This window comes from Hemibagrus wyckioides, linkage group LG27 (genome assembly GCF_019097595.1).
Source record: "Hemibagrus wyckioides isolate EC202008001 linkage group LG27, SWU_Hwy_1.0, whole genome shotgun sequence".
Lineage (NCBI taxonomy): Eukaryota > Metazoa > Chordata > Actinopteri > Siluriformes > Bagridae > Hemibagrus > Hemibagrus wyckioides.
Window position 1 is genome coordinate 10,843,194 of NC_080736.1, and position 27,973 is coordinate 10,871,166.

The 27,973-nt window shown below is 39.6% G+C and overlaps 1 protein-coding gene across 2 annotated transcripts; it reads left to right on the forward strand.

Moving 5' to 3' along the window:
* Window positions 1–228: 228 nt before the first annotated feature.
* Window positions 229–27,917, forward strand: map1aa (microtubule-associated protein 1Aa). 2 transcript variants are annotated; one of them, XM_058382383.1, is made up of 7 exons: window positions 229–418; window positions 2,852–2,953; window positions 17,127–17,209; window positions 17,294–17,434; window positions 17,580–24,450; window positions 24,616–24,848; window positions 25,099–27,917. In XM_058382383.1, exons 1-7 carry the CDS (start codon window positions 259–261, stop codon window positions 25,252–25,254), a joined length of 7,746 nt encoding a protein of 2,581 aa, XP_058238366.1. In that variant the 5' UTR covers window positions 229–258; the 3' UTR covers window positions 25,255–27,917. The 2 variants fall into 2 exon arrangements, with proteins under 2 accessions (XP_058238366.1, XP_058238367.1); XM_058382384.1 differs by lacking the exons at window positions 229–418; window positions 2,852–2,953 and adding an exon at window positions 11,880–11,944.
* The last annotated feature ends 56 nt before the right edge of the window (window positions 27,918–27,973 follow it).

Here is a 27,973-nt window from a genome sequence, read left to right on the forward strand (position 1 = left end):
TGTTTTGGCAGAAAAAGGGGGACCAACACGAGATTAAGCAGGTGGTCATAATGTTATGGCTGATCGGTAAATGTATTCTGATTAGTCTGTCGACGTCAAATAGCCATACTGTCCGAGCGCCAATCAGAGCGCCTCATTTTATCGCGGCCTCTCCTGTTGGTCTGTCTTTAAATAGCCCCGCCCTTAGCTCGGTCGGATCGTGCATGTAGTTGTCATGGTAATGGCAGTGGTTGGCGCGTCGCTCCCGGTGCTGTTGCTATGGAGATGGAGGTGGGAGCCGCTCGTGCCGCAGTAGACGTTGAGGAGCAGCGGTGTGTGGCTCAGACGTTTTGCTCCACGCGCTATTATCTGCTTATAGTGATCGGGGACATTGCAACGGATCATCAGCTGCACAAAGTGAAAGAACAAATAAAACAGGGTGAGTTTTCCGACACCTTTTTTTTTTTTTAAAAAAAAGGAGACTGCGCAGTTCGGTGTGTGCATGTGCAGGCTTTGCGGGAATCAGCACAGGCAGAATAAAGTGATGTTAATATAAACTGAGGAATAAACTGATTTCAGTCTAATTTCAGTCTACTGCAATATGGCAACACTGTTGTCAAACGTTTCCCGTCATTACACTGTGCACACCATCATACCTGCTGCGCACTGCAGAACAGCAGATGTTGGAAGACTTGTACATATGTCATGTCTTTATTTTAATGAAGTAGCTATACTGCAGTTATTAGTTCTACCTCTATGTACACTGATCAGGCATAACATTATGACCACCTGACTATTATTGTGTTGGTCCCCCTTTTCTGCCAAAACACAACAAACTGTGATGCACTGTGTATTCTGACACATTTCTATCAGAACCAGCATTAACTTCTTCAACAATCTGAGCAACAGTAGCTCGTCTGTTGCATCGGATCACATGGGTTAGCCTTCGCTCCTCACGTGCATCAATGAGCCTTGGTCACCCATGACCCTGTCGCTGTTCCTTGGACCACTTTTGATAGATACTGACCACTGCAGACCGGGAACACCCCACAAGAGCTGCAGTTTTGGAGATGCTCTGATCCAGTGGTCTAGCCATCACAATGTGGCCCTTGTCAAACTCACTCAAATCCTTAGGCTTGTCCATTTTTCCTGCTTCTAACATCCACCTTGAGGACAAAATGTTCAGTTGCTGCCTAATATACCCCACCCACTAACAGGTGCCATGATGAGGAGATAATCAGTGTTATTCACTTCACCTCTCAGTGCGCATAATGTTATGCCTCATCAGTGTAAATACATAATCTATATACATCCTGCTGTGTGTTCAATCAGTAGCCTAAAGTCTCAGAAAAGTGGTACTCTTGTTTATCTTTTATCCTTTATCTACTGAACATAATTGTAACACAAAGACACACAGCTGTACTCCAGAAGCCACCGCTGCATATTTGTGGAATTGAAATATACCTGTACACTACCCTTTTATTACAAGTTAAAACAAACTGTGAGAATAGCGCTTTGTAATTACAGTTTAATGCAGTAATTTAGTAATAATGGAAGGCCTTACAAAAGTACTCAACCTGCTTAATAAGAACAACAGATTTGTTTGGATTACAAATGACACATAAACATTGCTTCAGCCAGCTTTTTATTTCAAACCAATATGCTCTTAAAGTCAAAATTCATTATTTAGTCAAAACTGAAAAGAGAAAAATGCTGTTTGTATCCGCTGTATAAATCAACAGTTTTAAGCCTGTTGGGCTTAGGTACTACCAGGTTTGCACGCTGTTTTTGCTGCATGATTTTTGTCCATTCTTCCTGGTAAATTTGCTCCAGTCTCTTTAGGTTGGGTGGGTGTTGTTTGTTGACTGCTATTGTTAACCAGTGCAACAGATTCTCAGTGGGATTCAGATGTGGACTTGGCCACTGTAAAGCTTTCTCTCCTGTGTTAACCATTCCTGTGTTGCTCTGCGTTTTTTAATTTTAGGACACTCTAACAGGCTCTCTTGTAACATCCCCCTGCTCCATTCATCCTCTCTTCAATTTTGACAAGAAGCCTTGAGGACGAAAAGCGTCCTCAGAGCATGATGCTGCCACCTCTATAACTCACTGTAGGGATAGTGTTCATTTCGGTAAACAAACCTGGGTTTGGTTTGCATCACACAAGATGAGGCATCTTGGTCTCATCACACCAAAAATAACCCACCACATCCTCACTGTGTTACTCTCATGCTTTCACTTGCCTCTTTATGAGCAACAGTTTCTTTCTAGCTACACCTCCTACATAGTCCTAAATTATGCAGAGCTCTTGAAACGGTTATCTGGTGCACCTTCACTCCACACTCAGCGACTGTACTCTGTAACTCCTTCCTTGGCTTCAGTTTCTCTTGTTTTGGGAAACGGCCTTTTCTAGGTAGTGCTTGTGTGGCGTGATTCAGCTTCCAATTCCTCCCTATTGATCCAGCATCGCTTACTGGGGTTTCCAACCTCTTAGATATAATTTTACACCCCATTTCTGGTACCTTATCTTTAATGCTCATTAGCCTTCACTTTCTCTCCTTTCCCTCAGTGTCCCTTCAGTGATAGCTCGGCTGAGGTGGTTTGAGTTCAGAAAATGAAACTGGCTTTAATATTTTACTTAGAATATTATTTTTCATTTGTAGCTGGGGGGTTGAATACTCATGCAAGCAGCATTTTTCATTTGAAAACTGACTTGAGAATGAGTTTGCAATAAAAAATACAAGCAGGAAAATATGTGTGTGTGTGTGTGTGTAAATAACAGATAAACATGACAGGTGACAGAAACCTGAAATGACACATAAACACTGTTACATTGAACCCATATTGCGATGTGTTTTGCGTTTTTTTCGCCCAGGGCTCCGCTCATGGGAGATCGATCGGACAGTGTGTGATCTGGACAATGAGCTGCAGCTCTTCAGAGCCAAGCATTCAGCTCAGTTCTCTTCAGAGGTGAAAGGTCAGTCACATGTGAGATGTGAAATATTTTGGAGGACGAGTCTACATCAGTAGACTACGTGTGCATGAATATAACATAACGATGATGTATGTGTACATTACATTACATTTCTTTTGTTTATTATTATTTATTTAATTTATTTCATGAGTGAGGATGTGAAACCATACTTTCTCATTTGCATTAATTTTAAAGACATCATATATTTCATTGAAATACATATTCAGAACTTCGTTTCATTTTCATTATTATTTTATGAATATCTTTTTGTTTACATTTGCATTGAAATCACTGAATTTGTTTTTATTTACTGTTGCTTTTCTTCACTGTTGTTTTTAGCTGTTGTTTAAGCACTTTGAGTTGTAAAATCTGCATGGAATTTGATTTATAAATAAATGATTAAGTTTTTGTAACCTCTTGAGAGAGTTTATTTCTGTACCCTTAAATTCCTATTTTCCTAATTTTCCATTAAAAAATGATCATATTCTGGTTTTTGGACATACTATTTATTATGGTATAAGGTTTGGGACTTTTATTTTATTGTATAGTTATTAACCTCATAGCTATCCATTTAAAGAGCTCAGCACATGTGACTTTAATACACTTTTCGATTCCTGATACAGTTTTCATTCTGAAACCATCTTCACAGAGCTCAGCCTTGTCAGCTAATGGATTTTGTTTGTAGGGGGTTTGTGAAGCTGTTACTCCTGAAGGGCAGAAGGAAAAACATCTGATTATCTTACAAAAGGCTATTTCTGAATCATAGCCAGAGTCTTCTCTCCATCTAGAGAAGCATCAGTGCCTAGGAAGTGCCTAGAATTGTATATCACATGACTTACTGTAGTTATGTGGTTGTTTTATCTGCAGTGTATTTTGATCCGGCTCAGTAATGCTGATGCATTGTTCTGCTTTGCTTGGAAAACGCTATATAGTGTAATGTTTCTTCATCAAGGAGCTTATATGACTCTTCTGAGAATTTTCATAAATTAAACAGCCCAAATGTACATGGGGAAAACATCACCTGCTCATATTTCTGACCTTCAGCTGCCTGCTTTAAGTGAGCCTTAAGTGTCCACTGTAGCCTCCCGTTCTTGGCGGGCAGGAGTGGAGTGATGTGGTCTGTGGCTGTTGTAGATCATTCCACCTCATGGTTTAACATTCTGGCTATTCAGAGAAGCCTTTCTGCTCAGGATGATTGTAAAGAGTGATGATTTCAGTTACCATAACCTTCCTGTCTGCTCAGATCATTCTGGCAAATCATTCTCCTGTGGCCGCTCTCATGAACAAGTCATTTCCGTAGGCATAAACGTTGCTCACTGGATTTTAGAGTCTGTTGTGTGTAAAAATCCCAGGAGATCAGCGGGTTATAGTGAAATCCTCAAACCCATCTACACAAACAACCATGCCACAGTCAAAGTCACAGAAATCCCATTTTCCCCCATTTATGATGTCTGATGTGATTTTGTACTTTGCCCTGCTGCTACATGATTGGATAATCGAACGCATTAGCCATAGTTCATGTGTTGCAAACATGTATGAGTTACCTAGAATAAAAATATCTAGAGCTGAGCTATTTTCACATTCTCTTTTGAGCTGAGTTCACAGTTTTGTAGTTTACAAAGGCTTCATTAATATTCCCGCTTCGTTTGTAGCTGTGCTATATTTAAACTGACCCGTCACTATGAGATTTTGAACCCAATTAGTTGCCATGTATTCCTGACTCTGCAGAGGCGAGTAACACCATGCAGCCCTGAGCACTTTCTCCATCAGCTCAGCAGATATGAGGCTTTAGGGCGTAATCCTTTAATATCTGAATTTACTCTCATCTCAGTATGGCATAACAACACCAACACCAACGTTCACACATGCATGTGTGCCCCCACACACACCCTTATTTCCCGTGCAATATTTATGACGCCTTCCCATCAATCTCTCTTATGACTGCTGACACCGCCTCCATCTTGGCTTCACCCTGATGAATTATACATCCTTTCCACCTCCGATTCCTTCCCCATAAATAAAAACACTGGTAGCCTGCTTCCAACAAAATCCAGCCCTGACACTCTCTCTTCCTCTCTCTCTTCTTTCCCTGCATTAATGCAGTCAGTGTGAGGCTCTATCCATATGTAGTAGAGAGTGTAAGGGCATCAAGGGTGTTGGAGCAAGAATCAATCATACTCTTTACCGGAGGCTCTGTTCTAGACAGCGGGGATTGGGCTCTTTTTCAGCTGTCTGTCTTTTAAAGTCATCAGCCTTAACGCATTTTAATAAACATACTTCATAATAAGGTGCTCGCCTTTAAGCAATAGCAGTAAACAAACCACATTTCTAGTGTGTGGGTGGTCTCAAAGGAATTAGTGTGAACAGAGGCAGGTTATGCGTAACAGCTACGAACTGTCATAGCAACGCTCTGCGCTGTTTGGAGGCTGTGTACGATAATTCTGCTCTGTGGAATGCACTTGAGTGAAGAAGGCAGTTAATGAGCAGATCAGGAGAAGGACATGGAGAAATAGAGAGGCATAATGCACCACCACCACGCACTGCTATGAGGCCTTGATGTCTGAGTTGCTCTTTCTCAGAGGGCACAGAGTTTGTTGCTGCAAACCTGACCATAAATGATTTGCCTCAGAAATTATTTACAAGCTGACTGAACTTTAAAAAATATGAGTGAATGAGCAGTGCTGAGGGATCTAACATTGTGGACAGTGTATAGTGAAAAACCATTAGGAGGTAATAATCAATGCAGTACAGTAACATTGCCATCTCATAGCTCTTAAGGTCCACAGAGTGATCCTGAGCTTGGGTTGATATCTTTGCAAAGTCATTGTCCTTGTGCCCTTAGATGTGAAGGTGTGTGTGTGTGGGTGGGTGGTAAATGCATTTCCGCCTCACTCCCAGTGTTCCTGGGATGGGCTCCAGATCCCCTGCGACTCTTACAGTTGCTTAAGAGAGTGAGTATCTTCATCCAGCCACTGTCCATCCATTTTCTGTACCGCTTACCCTATGCAAGGTCACAGGAAGCCTGGATCCTACCCCAGGGGACTCTAGGCACAAGGCAGGCAACACCCTGGACTGGGTGCCAACCCATCGCAGGGCACACACACACACACACACACACCATAGACAATTTAGAGATGCCAAACAGCCTACAACACATTTTTGGAATGGGGAAGAAACCATTTGTGTTCATATCCTGTATAAATGGTGATCTCAGCTGTGAACATGTTTGTCAAATCTTTGGTTGCTTTCCTGATATGAAAGGAATATTTATTTAATTCTAAATGTAGACAGTAAGACTATTGTAGCTAACAAGTAATGACGTATAGCTAACCATTCATTAGTGAGCAAACCTCACTTGTCAAAATAATCACACAATGACCTCAGGGTTAGTAATTGTGCATACAAAATACATAGAGTTTCATTAAATATTACCAGTATTATCATTCACATTCATTCCATCTTTGAACTTAACTGAGTCTAATGATTGCATGGAAAGCTAGCGAACTTTGTGCTGAGGATGAAAGTGAGTATGGATGTTAATAAACATTTCTAGCTCCGCAGTGCCATTTTTAATAGCTAACATATTCAGAGATGTGTTATAGAGTGTCAGAAACCACAGAAGCAAATCTGTCTGAGAGTCCAGAGTCCTTTAACACCCTTTTAGCAGCATACAACATCACATCTAATTGAATCCCTTTTATTAAGTTTGACAATTTGCTCTGATTTACTTGAACAGTATCAGAAAACTGAACTAAACTGATTACTACAAAGTTTGCAAGTGTCTCAAATAACTCCCTGAGCACAGGTCATCACTACATTTCAGAGAACAGGCTCAAAAGCACAGATATGCTTCTGTATATCCTGCTATTTAAAGTAATTAGCCTCCTGGCAGGGTGGACCGCCTGGGGTCACTTACTGGCTATGAAACATAAAGCTAGCTGTTTCCTAAAGTTATTTACTGCACACCCTAGAATATTTCTAAAGAGTAGTATAATTTATTTGCTTGAGTATAATTTTTCTTGGCAGAACCTGCCGATTGCTGACCTCAACTTGTTTATATATATTTATGTATAAAGCAGTGGAGTAGTGCAGTAGAAATTGGCAGAGCAGTTAAAGTCATAATTAAGAATAGTAAGTGACTTAGCGTTCAGTGTGTTCACCTTTATTTACGCAAAATATATATATATATATATATTTTATTCCAGACAAGCCTGCATGCCTCAGTTTAACCGTTTTTGGCAGCTGGGAGATATGCTGCCACTCAGCTTAAGTAATAAAAATATCATGCATGTAGATTGGCAGGCTGTTACTGTAGCATGAGTCCACAGGGAAGGGGAGAGTAGGGGGAAGTGAGAAGGATAGAGAACACACCCATTTCATTGAGGCTCACTGCCCTCTCATCTAATCTTTTCCAAGGAGGGTGTGTTTGTTCATCCCCTTCCCTCAGATTGTAGAGACTCTCTGCTGCACTTTAAGAAATTCCCCTTTCATGTCTCTCTTGGATGAGGAAGGTGAAGGAGGAGCACAGAGCATGCTCAGTGTGACTCGCCCCTCTTTCCTAACGCTGTGCCCGGAATACTAATCACGCTTTGTGGAATGCAATGTCATCATAGACGTCTAGCAGCGAAAAATGTGTAACTGCCTCTTAGTGGTTTTCCTAAATAACAATACCTTTGTGCAATAATATCTTAAATTCATATGTGATCAATATTTTATTTAAAATTTTAAATCTCCTCCTTGCCATCTAGGATATCATGTTATTGAACATGAATAGACAGACTAAGGCTTAGCTTGGATTTAAAGGATTGTACTTTATTAACATGCAAGCCTGTTATTATCATAAACCTCCACACGTAACAGATGTTCTGAAAGGGAGATGGCGTTCTCTCCGGGTGGAGCGGTGTCAGTGTCTCGATATTAGGAGCAGAATAGAGCTGTGTGCAGAGAGGAAGTGAGGGTTAATGCTATTCTGGTAGGTCAATTGAGTTTGCGCTGAAAGCCTGCCAACAATGTAGGACAGGTAGTACAACATGGCCAGAAAATAAACAGTTTATTCTACAATCAAATGCTCTGATTAAAGTGATTGAAGAACAAAAGACAAAACTCACCATCCTGTGACTAAAAATATCCGAAGAATGAATAGCAGAATATAGCATACAGCTCTGGAAAAAAACAAGAGACCACTGCAAAATAATCAGTTTCTTATGTGTTTTTCTTACAGGTGCATGTATTGGTGACATGAACAGTTTTGTTTTTCTCACAATATTTCTCCTAAATTCAAATTATAGCTATTGTTATTTAGAGTGTATATTTAAAGGAAATGACAACACATCAAAATAACCCAATATCATGCAGTATTTGCAACGCTTTAATAACCCAAATAATGCAAATAATTTGTAAACAAATTGTGTTAATGCTTTGGCTAAATAATATTAAGAAATCAGTATTTGGTGGAATAACCCCGATTTGCATGCGTTTTGGCTCCATGCTCTCTACCAGTTTTTCACATTGTTGTTGGGTAACTACCACTCTTTTTGCAAACAAAAAAGCAAACAGCTCAGCTTTGCTTGATGGTTTGTGACCATCCTCTTGATGACATACCAGAGGTTTTCAATAGGGTTCAAATCTGGAGAGGGCAGTGGTCTCTTATTTTTTCCAGAGCTGTATGTGGAAGACACCAGAGAGTGCAAAATATATACAAAATATAGTCACTGAAATGTGTGTGCAATATGACAATAAATCTAGTCTATCAAATATCTGAATTTTCTTTCAAATTAATTTTATAAATTCTTTTCATTTTCATGCCAAAATCAGATAATACTAATACTGATAAAACTCAAATGCATGTAGACACATTAACAGTGCTGTGAAATGGGTGCTGATGTTTTATAACATGTTCAGTTTACTTCTGTTCTTGCTCCTTTAGGGATAATTCTTCAGTTAATCCGATGCTTGTAATTTGCCATTGATTCAACTTGCATTGGAACTGTTTTAGCTAGTCCGATTTCATTATTCTCTAGTCATTTGAAGTATATTTACATGTGTTGTGCTGTAAAATGCTTTATGTGTCAACACCTGTGCAGTTTTCTCATAATAACACCCTCACCTTGCAATTTACAATAGGCCCTTTGAAGGACCATCAACATCCCATTACCTCTCCTGGGATTAGAGGCAGAAGCTGGAATGGCCATCATGGGCTCAGCTGCATGTGCTGTTGTCCAGTTAATTACATTCTCGCAGCACCTTGACACAACTGAACGTCTGCCACAATTGCTCACTGGAACACTCGCTCTTATGACGTTACTGACCAAAGCCCTGGTGATTTTCTGCTGACACACAGCAGTCATATAGACTGGTAATGGAGTGGTCTGGTGGTAATAAAGTCAGCAGAAGGACTAGGCAAGGAGAGAATTAATGACCCCTACAGCTCACAAATACATATGTAAGACCAACAGGAGCTGCTTTGAATATTAGCCAGGTTTGCAATTCGCAGACTTTTCTGACATGTGGCATTTTATTATAAAAGAAAGCAGATTTTAGCCACACATTTAGCCCCAGGCTCTAAAGGCAATACTGTAAAGTTCAGTACCTTGATGAGAACAGCCAGTATATTTATTGCTGTAATGATGGGAGAAATGTTTCCAGCGTTCCAGAGTTCTTCTCCACACCTCAAAAGCTTGCAATAATGAAAAACGTGGAGGTGTAAATAAAGTGAAGCTGTGTGACAAGATGCAGATCTGCGAACATCACACCTTACTTAGAGTTTACATTTAAATCCAAAGGCAAAATCTCTGACTGAGACACCAGGCATGGTGTAGCCATAGAGCTGTAATCCGTGAAAGGGCGTGTGCCTGTGTTTTAAGAGGTCATCAATAATTCAGAGCAAGTTATTGATCCCAGTCCTTTATATCTCTTCTGATTTCACATGAGCACAGAGCATCAGCACAAGGCAGTGGCGTCACCAGACTGCTATCGATCATCCACCACACCAGCTACACACACACGCACACACACACACACAGGGAAACCTGAGATCACAATGCTAGCCCACTGGAGAGTTTGCTGTATTGCGCAGAAAACAGTGTCTCACTAACTGTCAAGGGCAAGCAAGCCTGACACTTCACACCCAAAGCTCAGAGCATGCCAGGGTTAGAGAAAATCTCAATTCTTTGTATATAAACATGACATATTATCACATATATAGTAATGTAATAATCAGAATACATTGTAAATATATCAGACTAATGCAGACACAACCCTGGACCTTGAATGATGACACAGCGAACAGAAGTCAGCACGGGGATACAGCTTGTCTGACAGCTTGGGCGTGGCAGCGAGACTGCTGTTCAAACACTTGTCTGGGATTTGGCTGGGACACTATTTATAATCTTGTAATAATACCATTTTAGGTAAGACCTAACACATGCAACTGCTTGAGAATAGTCCACAGAATATAAGGTGTATTCTCATCCATGATAAATTTATTTATTTTTGTGTTCAGGTTTATTTGAAGACCATGTCTCTGAGTATGTATGAGGGTTCTGAGATGTTTAGAACCGAATAACTGCATTGCTGAAAAACTTGAAAACTTCCCCAGCACAATAAAGTGCCAGTAGATATCGTAAATCTGATCTTATGGTCCTCTTGTCTGTCTGTTCGAGAAATGTGGTTATGAAAAAACACTGATGGAGTCTGGTTACGAGGGACAGATTCAGACGGTCCCACCCTGCAGCTGCTGCCCTAGACATGGGATGCATGAAAATCCCAGCACTGCCCTCCCTACCCTTCTTCTGGCAATATAGTTGCAGAATATAATGACATGCTTGATGGATTATAGTCCACAATCTCTATGTAGCAGAACAGCAAACAATGAATCACAGCTCTCAGTATAGTCACATATCCACAATCTTCATACAGTACACATATTTGGCACGTTTTTGTGGCTATACTTCGGGATATTGATAATAAAGTATTGATTAGTGGAGGAGAATGTGTTCAGTTGCAGGCCCTCGTCGCTCCTCCACTGACTTAAGTCAATCGATATAAGGCATGAGGTTTCGCCAACAGGGCTCTAGGATACTATTACACATTAAACTAAAAAGAAGAACCAGCAGACAGAGCGGATGAAAGAGATGGAGCCTGAGGTATTTGTCTCTTTCCAATGTGACATATTTTTTTCCTAACAGTGAGCTTAAGAGCTTCTTGATCTGCATGACAACCAAGAAACCAGCTGCTCCCTATTATCGGTCAAGCTATTATATTATTCACCATGAACAGGGGATTTTCAAAGACGTTTTGTTGAGTCAAGACCCAGTCATGGTAAAAATGTTGCCGTGTTTGCTTTGAGAATAATGTGTTTTCTTGGAGATTAACTAAAAGGAAACAAAAAGAGATGAAATCCTGCACAGATGTTCCATGTATGTGGTATTGCTCAGATAGAAAGGGCACTAAACTGTATCATTACTTGTCACTGGTCTGGTTTCATTTAGTACTTATCTCTTATCTAGATATGATAGTGTAATTGTATCTGAATTTGGAGTAACATCAATATAATAACCACTGACTGACAAACACTCTTGTACATGAGTTAGACAAGGCAGTGCCAGGGGTGTTGAGGGTGTGAATTGTGGATGATGTGTATTCATTATGCATGTGTACAGTACATAATGATCTATATTTGTGTTATTAGTTATTAGACTCACAAGCCCCGCCCACTGGTCAATTTCTAAATCGCATATTTGACCTCGATTAAAGTTGTATGCTAAAGAATTGAAGGATGACTCCGTATTTTTCGATGAAGTCTTTGTTCATATCCGAGATTTAGAAGAACGTGCACCGTCGTCGCCATTAAGTTGCTGATTTCGAACAAAACGGCCTCTGTGTGTCCGCGCGCTCCTGCCCCGCCCACTCGCTGTCCCGTGCACGCTCGCGCGTCTGTGAGCGCGCACAGCTCGAGACACACACACACGCGCGCGCGTCTCAGCATCATCGGCGGTAAGTCTGTTTATTATTTTAGTGTTTAAATACAACGAAACGCTTTTTTTTAATTTTTTATACCTCTCAGATCGCTTTTATTAATCTGTTAATATCACTATTTTAACCAGTTGGGAAATGTGGTACTCCTGATTCACGCCTTTTGTTAACCGACGCTGATTCTGTTTTGATTAATATATGTATATTATATAATGAATACATTTTATATTATGGAGAGATGATTTATTTTCTGTTGTTTTTATTAGAGACCAGTTAGTCGCTTATGGTGAACGTCACGGAGTCTGGAATGTCAATCAGTTGCTATAGTGACAGCGCGTGATTTTAGAATGGCAGGTTTTTTAATCGGAAGGACGAAACGCTTGTAGAGCCGAGAAGAGAAAGGGCGATTGGTTACTTTACTTTAATTCACAAGCCTATATAGATGATTTTTTAATATATATATGAGCTTACAGTTATTTTAAAGACTGGCGTGAATGCTTGTTGTTGTTGTAAACACAGGGTCCTTGAGCCAGTTGAAGGTTGCAGAGTCTCAGCAGCCTCTCTGTCTACCTGTTAATGCAAGCAAGCTCCTCTCCTAAACTGTGGTGTTTATGAAACATCAGGTTATAATATGCATTGCTTAGCTGACCTACTTATTATCCTGGCACTACAGGGCTTGACAGGAAATTCCAGCTGTGCCCACATATGGATAAGATGCAAAACAGGCTATTGAAATAAATCACAGATGCAAATATGCACAGACCTTCATCTGCAATTGGAGCATGAAATTTTTATATGGATAATTGTGAGGCCTAGATCTTTTACAGTAATGGCCTGTTTATGAGGCTGAAGCCATTATATGCATTATGTCTTCTTCGCTGATGAAACTATACCCTCTTTGAACAAAAAAAAAAAACACCCCAAAACAATATAGTTCTTTAATGCTTTTTAAGGATTTGCCGGATAATTACGGTCGATGAAAGATTCCTCCAGAATGTTCTTTACGGTTCTTCAACAATCGGCGTGTGTTCTGGTTTAGCTCGGCTGGCTAAGATGCACAGTATCAGAGAAAGTCTGCTGAACTGAGGGTCTTAATTATGAGCGCTCTTAATTAAACAGTGCGGGTGTCAACACATTAGGTGTTAAAATGACACACATATGCTCTTATTTTGACGCCTCTGCTATTTACCCGTATATGTAGATCTTAACCTTTAAATAGCAAACCTGATCATTTACCGAAGATGAAAGAGCCGTCTCTGTATATAAGTTTCAGGAATAGTATGAGTATCAGTTAGACAGTATGACAATGCAAAATGGGCCTGAGGGTAGATATGTTATGTGCCACTTAGTGCCTGTTGTACTTGAGGTCACTTGTTCTCTGTAGCTATTCATTGTGTTTTAACAGACCATTAGCTGTATTTAAGCCAACAGCCAGTATTTGTTCATTATAGCTCTTCTCTATATTTTAAATCAATCACTGCACTGTTCTAAAAATAAATATTACCAGAAGCATTAGCAGCCCTCTGGTTTTTTTATGTAAGGATTCTTCACACAGCAAACCCTACCTTAAAGTACAGGTCTTTCAACTGCTATAAACTGATTAGTGTGGTTTTCAAGACATCCAAAGGCTGGCTCCTGAATAGTGGACAGAATTTTATTGATTTTATTGATGTGATTAAAAAAGCTTAACAGGCTTAAAAGCCGAAGCTTGCACTGCATACTAAATCATCAAGCATAGATTCACACTGGGAAACACACACTTTCACCTTGTTGTTCTCTTCCTCTTTCATCTCCTCTATCCATTTTGCTCTCTCTCTCTCGTAACTCCATTAATGGAAGGGTTGTAGTGATGGACAGGAAGCAGATGAATTGATATAAAAGGGCCTTGTCATAATGTAATATCAGGCATTAAGAGAGATCATTTAGTTTAATGCAGCTTAAGTCTGTTCTATTCAGGGCCTTGTACAAGTGCCATCATAGCAACAGCTCACGTTTAAGGGAAAACCTAATAAATGTGTCATATAGGGTGTTTAATGATGCCCATGAATTATTCATCGCACTTAAAATTAGAGAAACTCTTGAAATTTAATCCATACCTTTGGTGTCATGCCTAAGCTAACATTGCAATAGTCGAAGTATATTTGATATAAAAATTTGGACTATAAAAATAGACGAAGGAATACTTGTATAAGACTGTGGCACACTTCTTGTACATGTTAATTCTGCATTTTTATCAAACATAAAATATGTCAAATCATATGGTAAACATTTAGGTTGATGAATTTTGCACAAATTTTTCATATACTGATATTAGCTGTAGGCTGTTGTGCCAGAATATGATGTAAATCACAAACTTACATTATTTACAATATTTTGTGAATTCAATATTAATTTACCGATTTGGGAAGATTACTAAATGCACTTGTTTATAGATTTAGTGGTCCTCATATCAACCTACATAGTAAGTACATCCTGTACATCAGGAGCTGTGTGGCACTGCCATATGTATGTTACATATGTAATACTAAATTAGTGTTTCATTAATACCAAATTAGCATATGTATTACACATATGCTAAATTAATGTGATGCATATTCGAGTTGAATATTTTATTTACAAGTTGCTCTGATTTTTGTCACTATGCTAATGGGAAATATCTTATCTGCTTGGGAAAAAATATTATTACCATTTTAAAAAGGCACATAAAAGATTTAATTATACACTATACTATACTATATATAACACTATACTGTACTATACTATACTATACTGTAACATACAATAATTTACTATACTCTACTATACTCTACTATACTATACTATACTATACTATACTATACTATACTATAAAATATGTCTTTTATTATTTATTATTATGTATTATTTATTATGTATTCAAACTGCGCTTTGAGAAAGATCTCTAAACTTACTGTTAATCGAGTGCTAATTGATTTCTACATTTTTGACACAGACAAAAATCAGAGACAGCATGTACATAAGGCAGTAGCAAGCTTACAGCACAATTCAGTATCCACTCTGATTTCATTTTGGATTGACAGTATCTGTCAGACATCTCAGGTTGCCTCTTGTCGAAAATTAATCACCAAACAGCACTGTCTTCTTGGATATTGATCTTTCTTCGCCTGTAATCCAAAACACGTGATGAGTTTTGCCTTGATCCTGTTTTTAAGCTAAATAAATAAAAGAAATAAAAACCTGGTTCTAAGGGGAAAATATTCCTAATTCCATTGCAATGATTTTTTATACAACCTTCACTCCCAGCATTTTTGGATGAAATGATTTTATATTCAGTTTCAACCGACCCAAGCGCTGAGTTAATTGTGAGTTCCTCTGTAATATGACTTCAGGGATGGAGTGCAGAAGAGAGGAACCTCATGCTGTGGAGCCTTTTGGTCACATTGTCAGCATCACGGCATTGTAAATGTGTGTTTTCAGACCTGCGTGGTCTCTCTGGAGGCAGATATACTCTATTTAATATATATAACATACATGTTAAATAGTTTTTTTGGGCAGATGCTGTACTTAACTCATCTTTTCACTCTAAATCCTCTGCTGTATTATTGGTTTCTATTCAGCTGCAATGTGACTTTGTTGGCTTAAGGCCTAACCCCGTCTGTCTAAATGTGCAATGTCACTAGGGACTTTGCTGTGTGCTTTTTTTTCTTGCTCATACCATTATCTATTCTCTGTTTTCCTTCTGGAAGCACATTTGAAGGTCATATTGTCACAGCACAATGGTCTCTACACAGAATATCGTACACTTCAGATAAACTGTCCTCTAAGACATGGTCAATGCCATTTTATTGAATTCACCTCTTTTATTTTATTTCTATAAAAAGCAATTGGTCAACTGATATTACACTTCTCTTTGTAATCTTTTCATTCTTGGGTTTATGACAGAAACAGAAACATAATCTGTATACAACCTGTGATTTGTATATATATGATTTGGGTATAGCGGAATCAGCAAAAAAGGACAATACATTTTTATATATATATATACACTTTTTTTTTTTCATGTGCAATAGAGAAAATGAACTGTGTTTTTAGTATGGTTCCCACTTTAGGTAAAATTTTAAACGGGTCATTTTGACTCGTTTGGTCAAGATCATCCAATTAAAGGCTCAGAAGCTGGTGTTTGTCATCAGTGAAAAAGTCATTACTGACTTGGTAAATCTTAATTTAGTATAAGTAAAGTCTTACTTTACATTGCTCAAAACATTATTCTACACAATTTTCAGACTATGGTTTACAGTATGTATGGTTTATATATATATATATATATATATATATATATATATATATATATATATATATATATATATATATATATATATATTACAGCCTGATCTTATTCCTGAAGATGTAAGTCTTATATTGTTCAGATAAGTATACTGTGAAAGCTCACGTACGCGTATTAAGCTATGAGGAAAATAAGAAAAGCCCCAGCACTCATATTTATGTTATTTAAATGCCATTGTGCTTGCCCCTCCTCCACTGCAATCAACATCATCCACACCCTATGGAACAAGCTGTTATTCTGCTGTAGCTTTTCCACAGCCAATGAGAGGTTGATGTTTAACATATCATGACGTGCCACCTGGAAGTCTCTGCGTGAGGCTGCCGATCTGTTGCGATGCCACACCTCTTTATATGCATTAGATGTGAGGGCTTTTTCACTCCCTCTCACAGAAATGCTGCAATGCGTCGGACGGCTCCAAGACTGGGTCAGTGTAACGGCGGCAGCCGCTAGCTCACCATCCCCATGGCAACAGCCAGTAGAATGGCTTACAGGAGCTATGCAATGTTGTTTTTATTTCACAAAATTTTATTTCTGCTTTCCAGTGATTAGTGAAGCCTTGAAAATTTTGGAATTAATAAAATAAGATTTTTTGTAACCTTTTCATTTTTAATAATTTTTGTAAAATTATAAATTCAGTCATTAATAAATAATAATAATAATAATAGCAAAACAACAACAACAACAATAATAATAATAATCTCTCGCATTTTTAATGTACCTTCCTAATGAATATACTATTTCCTTCAGGCTTAATTATATATTCAGGAACGAATATGTGTGTCAACACATTCTTGTTTTTTTTATTTTTTTTTATTTATTTTTTTTTATTTTTCTTATTTATAAGTAAAACTGTTCTGTTTTTTCTGTCTCCTTTTGCAGGACAAAGAATTCTGCAATACAAGAGTGATGTCCTTGAGACAGTTGTATTAGTGAATCCGTCTGAGAACAATATTGCCATAGAGGTAAAGGTGGTTTAGACAAAAGACTTTCCAGCCTGACTCTACTCTTACATCTCTGCTACATAATATTTTTTCCCTCTCATCCAGATCAGAACACTCCTGTGTGATTCAGCTAAACACAAGTTATTGGTCCTATGTGGTCAGAGCACTGAACAAGGTGGTGACATCATCCTGAACGGTGGCGTGTTTGACTGGAAGAATTTCTCTGACATCATCACAAGTCAAAGAGTAAGCATTTATGGTGCTGATGGAAACTGTAAATTCAGTGAGGATTAATTAATCAAGATGCCCAGCACACATGTGGGATATTGGACAATATAGAGAAGAAATCAAATTGTAATGGATTATACTTTTGCTGTTTCACCTTTTTCAGATTCAGAACTTCCTGAGCCAGTCAGGTCCAGGTGAGCGAGCGTGTCTGACTGTGTGTTGTGACGGAGAGGGGGCCTGGAGCTCCCTAGAGCTCAACCAGGAGCAGAACGTGTTGGACTACAGATATAACCCTGACCCTGTGCTCCCCGAGATGGAGGGTGTTACAGATTTTACAGAGTACGTCTCTGAGACTGTGGATATTGCTTCCCCATTTGAGCTTCTGGAGCCACCTAGCTCAGGGGGATTCCTGAAGTTGTCCAAGCCATGCTGCTACATCTTCCCTGGAGGCAGAGGTGACTCAGCCCTGTTCGCTGTCAACGGCTTTAACATATTAGTTGACGGTGGGTCAGACCAAAAGTCTTGTTTCTGGAAACTTGTGCGACACTTGGATCGGATAGATTCTGTTTTGCTTACCCACATCGGAGCTGACAATCTCCCAGGGATAAATGGACTGTTGAGGAGAAAAATTGCAGAGCAAGAAGAGGACCATTCTCAAGGCTCAAATGCCTATGGAGAATGGATGAAAAACCTGATTTCACCTGAGCTCGGTGTGGTTTTCTTCAACGTTCCAGACAAGCTAAAAATGTCAGAATCAACTTTGAAAGTTAAAAGGAGCATCGAGGAGGCGTCACTTACCTTGCAGTACCTCAACAAACTGGGTATCAAGCCTGAGCCTCTGAATCGAGTTGTTAGCAACACAATCGAGCCTGTCACCCTGTTTCACAAATTGGGTGTTGGTAGGTTAGATATGTATATTCTAAATCCAGTCAAGGACAGTAAGGAAATGCAATTTTTCATGCAAAAGTGGGCAGGTAACAGTAAGGCTAAGACTGGTATTACCTTGGCCAATGGAAAAGAGGGAGAAATTTCTGTTCCATACCTAACATCAGTAACGGCTCTTGTTGTCTGGGTTCCAGCCAGCACCACTGAAAAGATAGTGAGGGTATTGTTTCCTGGAAATGCACCACAGAACAAAATTTTTGAGGGCCTGGAAAAGCTAAGGCATCTTGATTTCTTGCGTTATCCAGTTGCTACTCAGAAAGACATATCAGCTGGAGGCCCCCCTTCAGTCATCAAACAAACAAAACTTAAGCCAAGGACTGACAGCAAGGAAAGCCTCAAGTCTTCACCCAAAATACCTGCCACTACTAAAGCAAGCAAGAAAGAGGCAAATGAGGACATTGAATCAAAAAGCGACTCGGTAAAAGAGACTAAAATAGAAAAGAAGCCGCTTAAATTGCAAGAGAGTATTAAACCTCCCAAACCGGTGAAAGCCAGTACAGAAACCATCGATACAGCAAAACAAGAGAAGAAGAAGTTGTTAAAAGAGAAATCTCCTAAGAAACTTGTCAAGACATCGAAAATGGAGGAAAAGAAGGATAAAGAAAAGAAACAGATTAAGAAAGAAAAGAAAGAAGTAAAAAAGCAAGACTCTGTTAAGAAAGACGACAATAAGGAATCCAAAGCGAAGGCAGATTCAAATAAGCCAGAATTAAGGAAAATCACCAAACCTGACTCAAAACCCTTCACCCCTGAGGTCAAAAAGACTCTTAACAAAGCAAAGGTTCAAACCAAGCCAAAAACAGAAAAAACAAAAGCAACCAAGGAGCGAGAGAACAGGCCTGCTGCACAAAAGGTTTCAAAAGAGATACAGGAAAATGACAGATCCCTGGTGTCCTCACCGGAAGACCTTACCAAGGATTTTGAAGCACTGCGACAAGAGGAACTTTCTGAGCTTGCAGAGAGCAAAGTGCTTTCAAATCTCGAATCTACAACTTTACCTGACACACATATTGTGTCGCCAGATGAAGGAATCCCCACTACTGACAACGAGACTGAATCCCCCCATGAGGAAAAGCAGGTGTATGGAGAAAACACAATGAAACCCCTCACAAAAACAGCAGACAAATTTGAGGATGAAGGTGCTGCAACAGAAGATGACTATGAGGAAGAATACAACACTGAGACCAAAACAACTAAAGCTTTAGATCTCACAGGGATGGAAGATGACAAAAAATGCCTGGACATCAAGAAGAATGAAGATCTTGAAAAGAAACATAAAAAGAGTGACAGTGAGGAGGAAGAGGATGTTATTGAAAAAGCTGAGCTGGAAGAGGCAGAGGATATTGTTCATGAGGAAGAGTTGAAATATAAGAGCGAGCAGGTGAAAAAAGAAAATATTAGCAAAGACTGGGACACCAAACAAATTGACACTAAAACAATCAAACCTGCTGGTGCCACTGAACACATTTCATTCATCCAAGATGAAACCATTCCTGGATACTCAGAGACCGAACAGACCATTTCTGATGAGGAGATCCATGAAGAGACAGAGGACAGGATCCCTCATCTCCGCTATGATGATGTCTCTGTCCCCGATCAACCTGACTCTTTCTTCCATGGCATGAAAGACATAAAACCCCCAACCATATCTGTTGCACCTGAGTTAACAACAAAGATTAGCAGCGAGGGTCAAGAGCCACCTTTATCAACATATTCCACGAATATCATTGCAGCACCTCTGGCTGAGGAAGAACATATATCCTCAGCCACCTCCATTACAGAGTATGATAAATTATCCTCTTTTGCAGCTTCGGTTACTGAAGATCAGTCTATTGCCTCTGTGACAGCACCTCCGACTGAGGAACTAGGAAAAAGCTCTTTACTCCTGGACAATGCGAACAGTATGCAGTCATCCAATCGTACAGAAGGAAAAGAATACCTTCATTCAGCTGGTACAATCTCTCCTACATCATCTTTAGAAGAAGACAAATGCTTCAAGTCACCTCCATCAGAAGAGTACCAACCCACTGTTCCAGAGACAGAAACTACCAGAAAACCCAGCACTCAACCGCATGAAGATGATGATGAAGATGAAGAAGAGGAAGACGACCAGACACCCAATGTTGACATGCCACTTGGAAAACTCCATGAGGGTTATGCATCTGCCGCAGTACAGGAACTTCTTGATAAATGCCCTTCCTCAGTGGGACCTCTTTCATCTCCTGGAACTCTTTCCGTCTCACAAGAAAAGGATGAAAATATCATTTCTCCAGATGAGCCCAAAATAGAATGTGCAGAGAAACCTCTATCTGGTGCACCCTATGTCTCCAGTACACCAGAGGCAAGTGGTGCTTCAGAACCATCAGAGAGATGTGTAAGTCCAGATGATAGCACCATGAGAATGGCTTCACCTACACAGTCAGGTCCTACAAGCATTGGCTATTCACCTACTGAGGAAAAGGCACCAAAGTCTTTATTTATGGAGAAAGAGGACAGAATGGACAAGGACACATACAACGTTCAAATGTTCGCTAAACATGAAACAGTTGTAGACACTGATCCAAGCAAAATGACTGTTAAAATAACGGACAATGAAGGTGACCCATTTAAAGGTGGATTCTCCAGCACAAGGGCAACATTTGACGATTCAGGTGAAGAAGACAACGATGTTGATGAAGAGGAAGAACAAGATTATTTTGGAAAGGGGGAAACAAAACCAAAATACAAAGAAGAGAGGGAGAGTACGTTCCTTGATGAAGATGACATTTGTGAACTACAAGCTTTAAAAGAGGAAAAGCTAATTAAAATGGAGAAAGAGGAAGCAGATCAGAAAGATAAACCACAAGACATGACCTACTTGGAGAAAGAACACAAATCCCAGATGCTGAGCTCTGAAGAGGAGGAAGAGAGTGAAGATGAAGAGTGCACCTACTCAAGCATAAAGGGGCATCCGGACAAGTTTGATTCGGTGTCAGAAGCCTATAACAAAAAAGATGTGTCATTCTCAGAGAAAGATGACTCAACAGGGATGTCCAAAAATGGAGATAAAAGTGTACACTTCAACTTGTACTCTTTCCCTCAGTCTGAAAAGAATGTTAAAGAAGACCATATGAGGGAAATAAGGCAGGATACACCTTATGTAGGAAAGAGTTTTACGTATTCGGACGTATATGACAGTAAATCTAGTTCAGTGGATTCATACTCTCCTAATTTATCGAAAGACAATGATAAGTCTGATGATCGTAAGGAAGCAGAGAAAAAAGATTCCATATATACCTTCATGGAACCTGCAAAGATGTCAAATTTGGAGGAATCTCACCTGAAGGATGTGTCATCATCATACAGTGAAACCAAAACATGCATGGGATCGAACGTTTTAGATGACAAATCTACAGACATATTAACTGAGGCCAAAAAATCGTTCTCACCAGAAAGAGACGTATTTTCTGTTCAATTTGATAAGTCTACTGTCAGTGGAAAGACAGAAGTAGGTGATAAACCATCAAGTGATTATCAAGAGGACCTTGGCTGTTTGGCTGCACAAAGCAACCTTTCTTTGACAGCTCAGTCTTTGAGTGACGCGACAAGAGCAAGCGCACTAGAGATGAAGATGTTAGCACATGGAGAGGATGACGATGATGACGATGATGAAGATACTGAGGAAGAAGAAGATGATGACGATGTTTACAGGAGACGTGTCAGTGACGATATGGATAAAGATGCTAAATACGGACTAACGAAAGATATAAGCCCTTTATGTGGTGCCATCAGCAAAGTGCCACCGGAATTCAAGGAGGAAAAGAAGGACACCTCACAGGATTATGGTTTTGGCTCTGATAGCTATGACACGCCTCCTTTTGAAGCGACAATGAGTCATAAAAATGCTGAGGAAGCGTTTGAAATGGGTAAAAAAGAAGTGTCATCACCACTCTCTGGCAGCCACATGTCAGAATATTCTGGTTATGAATATTCCTATGGCGAGGTGAAAAAGTCTGACCCGTCCAGTCATTTAGCCAAAGACGATAACTATGGTCAGTCTTTCTTACCCCTATCAACAAAACCGAGCGAAGACAAATATTTCCATGATGACAAAGACTTAGAGTTTGAAAAACAACAGACAACAGACGTTTTATCAAAAAAACCTGGAGACTCTGTCTCACCAGGCTTCAGTTATACAACCACATCAGCCACAGCATACTCATCCTCTTCCTCCTACAGTCACTCCTCCTCTGCCTCTGCCTCTCTCTCCACAAGTCGCCAGTTTGGAGATGATCTAGAAACTCCAGCGAGTGTTGGATATGAGTATTCACCCTTTAAAGATGAGCACTCCCCTGTGGTAGATTCACCATTCTCCAGTTCTGTTGGTGGGCTGGTTAAAGATGAGTATTTGGAGGTGTCAGAGAAGATGACTCCCACCACCACCACAGCTGAGTCCACGTCCAGCGTAACGAGGGTTTCACCAATGTCACCATTTGAGGAGATCAAGCCCTTTCCTTCTCATCCACTTACCTCTGCAGTGGATAAAAAAGAAGAACTTGCCAGCTCTACAAGTAGCGCTTCAGCCAAAGGCCCCCAGGGTGCATGCTTTTACAAGCCAGAATGGGAAGCAGATACGGGTTTGCAGCCTGAATTTGGTGCTACCGGACCTTACAATCTTCTTTCCGAGTGTACTGAGAAAGACACTATGAAAAAAGATCTGTTTGGTGCTTCCCCAAAACCTCATGCTGATTTACCTGAGAAACAATATTATGAAGACACTGAGAGTAGCGAAGAGGAGGAAGATTACATTTGTGAGTCTGAACAGGACAAACTGCACTACCAAAGATCTCCATTAACAGCTGAAGCAGACAAGAAAGATGATCCATTTTCTATGACTGAAAAACTGTCTTCTGCCAGTAAAGTAAGCACATTTCCAGACGTGCTTACGTACACTTCTTCAATACCAGAGACTACAAAACCAGATACTGCAAATGGTCCCGCAGAGGTCACTATGGCAGCACCAGAGGCCTTTGCTGATGTCAGCAAGGTTACATCCAGCCTACCGAAAACTGAACTGAAAAGTGAACAGTTTGAAGCGTGCAAAATCAGGAATCCATTTGAATGGGAGATACAGCAGCAAAGAGGCATTTACCCAGGAGAATCACCACCTCATTATCGTCACGAGGATGAGTATGAGGAAGAAGAGGAAAAAGAGCCTGTGCATCCACCTCGTCCTCTTTCCCTTTCATCTGCAGATCAGTCTTTCCCATCCTCCTACTATAAAGAAGATCCAAGCAAACATGACCATCCTTCCGATGCATTTACGGGTGCCGGCTCCTTCTCCTCGTCCCCGGGGTACGCTTCCTCTGAGTACAAACAGAGAAAGGGAGACACTTCCCCATCATTTATCAACCCGAGCATTTGCCATCTGTCCAGTGATGAGGAAGATGAAGAACAAAGAAGCCAGGATGCAGATCAGCAGCAGCCATCAGGCAAGAAACGATCACACAACCAGCCGCAGCATGGTTCCTACAGAGGAGACAGTGAATCACAGCACCTGTCTGGAGCTATGGCAGCAGGGACTGGCCTAGCTGGAGAGGACACACCTCCAACATCTGTCAGTGAATCTCTACCCTCACAGACGGACTCTGACGTTCCACCCGGAACAGAGGAGTGCCCTTCAATCACGGCAGAAGCAAATGCAGAATCAGACGAGGATGCAGATTATCTCCCTGTGGACAAATCATCTGGAGCCTATGGTGGAAAGCATTTCTCATCCCGGTCAGATAAAAATCACGATCCACTGCCCTCACCGATGATGGACCCAGCCCCTCACCCACCTCATCCTGATGTCTGCATGGTAGACCCAGATGCTCTCTCCAGCCTTACAGACAAACCTTTAAAGAAAGACCCTAAAACAAAGAGCCTTCGCAAAACAAGCAAGTCAAGGTCACCAGCCAGGAAAGCTGATGCCCTTCGTAAGAGATCTCCATCAAAGGATTCCTCTCCTCGTACCACCTCTCTGAAAAAGAAGGACTTAGAGGACGATCTGTCCAAGTCAAGTCACAACACTGGCAAGGGCCTGGTCAATGGAATTAAATCTATTTCAGGTATGTATTTGTCTGCATTACACTTTTACCTGCTGTAAGATTATACAGCAACATTTTATATCAGGGAAGCATTAAATTATAATATAGAGTTTTGTTCAGAATTTACATTTCAATTAAGGCTTCCCCTGTATGATTTTTCACTGTTCATGCACATGTTTTCAACAGCATCAAACAGTGCAAAATCCAGTTCTGCTGCACCCTCTGGTTCTCCAATCTTTGTGGACTTGGCCTACATTCCCAACCACTGCAGTGCTAAAAATGTCGACCAGGAGTTCTTCAAACGTGTGCGCTCAGCCTATTATGTAGTGAGTGGGAATGACTCCAGCAGTGAAGAGCCTAGTCGTGTTGTCCTGGATGCACTGCTGGAGGGAAAAGCACAGTGGGGCTCAAATCTACAGGTACAACATCTCATACATCTCAATTTGTAAAACCCAACAATAAAATAGCATCTAACACTAATGACAGTGAGGAACATATTGTCTTTTAACTGGTTACACGGCCACTGAATATAGTGTTTACGTTTAATCTCGTTTGAGATTTGAAACATGCATGATAAATAATGTTAAATCATTTTAGTTCTTAAATTATTCAGGCACCACCCTATCAGCAGCTGATAATGCTGGAATATGTTCCTCTGCTCTGTTTTAGGTGACGTTGATCCCTACCCATGATACAGAAGTGATGAGGGAGTGGTACCAGCAGACCCATGAGAAGCAACAGGAGCTGAATATCATGGTGCTGGCCAGCAGCAGCACAGTTGTCATGCAGGATGAGTCATTCCCTGCTTGTAAGATTGAGTTCTAAGTATGGCATGGCTCCCAGGTTCACACTTTTACACTTAAACGATCCTTTATCGCCTTATTTGTCATTTCTTCAGGGTAACAAATTTCCTTTGATAACATTGTCCATAGTCACTCAGTAGTCTCGCATCTCTCCAAATACAGTTATGGCTCTCTAACATTCCCAACCCTGAATTGAGCATGGTATTATCCAGAAAGACTTTAGCAGGATGTGCCTTCAACATTAGGATTTTCGGTTTACTTTCTCCCTTTAATGAAGAAAGAAATACATACGATTTCATTATTACATTAATCTTATTTTTACAATTCCCATTTCGACTATGTATTGTTGAATGATGCAGTTACATCATTCAGATTAAAAGGTTTAAACCATCCCAGGTTTATTTCTCGAGGCACACACGTCATTCAGAACCCGTTTGGAGTTTGTTACTTTACCGTTCATTTATTCTCATATTATTTATGCATGTGACGTTCTTCTGCACACAACTTCAGACCTACATATACGCTCTCTGTTCTCTCGCTCATACACACATACTACACAGGAAGTCATATATTAATCACGTTATCTATTCTTCAACAGCTAATGACATGCCGGTATCCGTACATACAGTTTGCAGAATATTTCCTAGTATCCAGATAGATGTTGCCATGGTCAGAACGTAGAAAACATGTAAGGGTTTATTTTTTTCGTTAATTAATAGCACCACAATGTACTTAAGAAAGTTCCGATGTAAACATGCCTTTAGTCAGACGGAGAGGACAAACCTCACAAACATAACATGAGACAAGATGGCTGATGTTGTTCTCTGTGAAGAATTAGGATTAGGTGTAGGATTAAGTCAGTGTTAACCTGTCGAACTGTTTATTTCGTGCTCTATGCCGTCAAAGTTCATTTCATCGTTTTAAATGGCTATTTTTTAGATTTGACTATAAAAAAAAACATGAACTGTATCAGCACTTTATAATGATTTCTTTTTCGTTTTGACTTTATTTAATGCTTTGTAAATATAGAAAATCTGACAGAGATGGGTGGGGAAAAGCCAAAGGAATTAGCAATAGAAAAAGATTGTGAATGTTGAATTTTAGGAGCGCCGTAGTCGATGGTATGCTGCAGAGGGTGTGGATGGTATAAACTTGGATAAGGTTACATGTTTGCTGCACAAGTGTGGGCGGAATTAATGACTATGAATAACCGGCATCTTTTCCTAGGGCTTAATCCAGGATTGCGTTTAGTTTGGGATATTAATAAGCACATTGTGGCCTCTGATAAGAATAAAACCATTTATGTTATTAGAAAATTTGCTTCATTTCTGAGCCCAAATGGTTAACTTTAGGAATGAAATCCCCCTACCTGAGGTTATACACCCCAAACTGGTTATTTAAGTATTTTAAAACGGAACGGAAAATGTTTAGAGATGTGTTTCAAGTCAGGTTGAAAAATATAGCTTCAGTGGAAATAGAGGATTCCCTTTTTGAGATTTAGAGAATTATCGATAAAAATATGACAGATTGAAATGTTCGCATGGGTCAATAGAAGTAAGAAAAATGGCTTGATGAACATGTTTGGAAGACATATATGTTAAATGTCTGTAATACAGTAAAAATAAATGGGATTCGATTCAACACGTTACTATTTATGAACTTTTTTTAAATTTTTTTTTACAAAAATTAAATTCCCCAGTAAATTCGCCTGTTTGTGTATTAAAGTGAAATATCACGGAGAAATGATTTTTATTATACGTTGACACTAATAAGTTAGCCAAAAATCGCATAGTTTCATTTGGGAATAGACAAATTATTGCTTGATTTCTGGATAGTGCACTGGAGAGTGGCCAGCTGTTCTCTGAAAATGTATCTGGGATATTTCACGTTAATGTTTACAACAACTTTTTAAGCTGCTGGTTATTTCTAAGTGCTAAGAAGACACGTTCTCACTAAGCGTGGATATAAGACGATTCAGTACAAGGACAATAAATGTTAAGCAAGCAAAATGCTATCGTGTATCTGACTGCCAGATCATGTGACCTGATCACTGATCGTATTTTATTTTCAAGGTTTTTAAGTGACGTCCATTTTTCGCGAGCAGATGAACAACATAATGAACAAAAAAAGAAAAAGAAAAGAGATAACTCATCAGTGTGCTGTGCAAAAAAACAAGCCTCTTTTAGTTGTATTTTTTAATGATCCACATCTTGACAGTAACACATCATTGAAATCCTGCTTTCCATTCAGCCTGGCTAGTTTCTGCATGTGATCTTCAATTTGAACGTGTATGTTCTAGTTCAATAATGATATTAAATACAGTACTATTTTAAAGATATATATATTTAAATGCTAAATGTCTCAATGGTCTCAATGGCACATATAACTGGGCCGCGCTCTCATTTAACTCTGTGCCGTGTTTAAAAGGACATACTGTGTGCTTCTTCTTTTTTTTTCTTTAATTTTTATTAATTATTATTATGATTATTTCTCACGGTAAATTTATTTGTCTTCTTTTTCAAACTTCCTTTAGCTCTGTTTCTCTGTTTGGTCTTTTGATTTTTTTTCTGTGCAATATTTCTGTATCTCTCTTCGAAGTTTCTCTAAATGTAGAGTATCTACAGATTTGTTGTAAAAGGGTAAACCTGGTGATCACCAATAAAAAAATGCAGTCGTCAAAACGTTCCACAGCGTCTGTGACATTGACAATGTAGGATTCTTGCTCTTGAAATCGCACAGGT

What these genes read in the sequence shown, in the direction of transcription:
- map1aa (XM_058382383.1), top strand. Translation starts at nt 259, where the DNA reads ATGGAGATGGAGGTGGGAGCCGCTCGTGCCGCAGTAGACGTTGAGGAG. An exon ending in AGAACAATATTGCCATAGAG is followed by an intron (nt 17,210 to 17,293) that starts GTAAAGGTGGTT and finishes CCTCTCATCCAG; the next exon opens with ATCAGAACACTCCTGTGTGA. An exon ending in AGTGGGGCTCAAATCTACAG is followed by an intron (nt 24,849 to 25,098) that starts GTACAACATCTC and finishes GCTCTGTTTTAG; the next exon opens with GTGACGTTGATCCCTACCCA.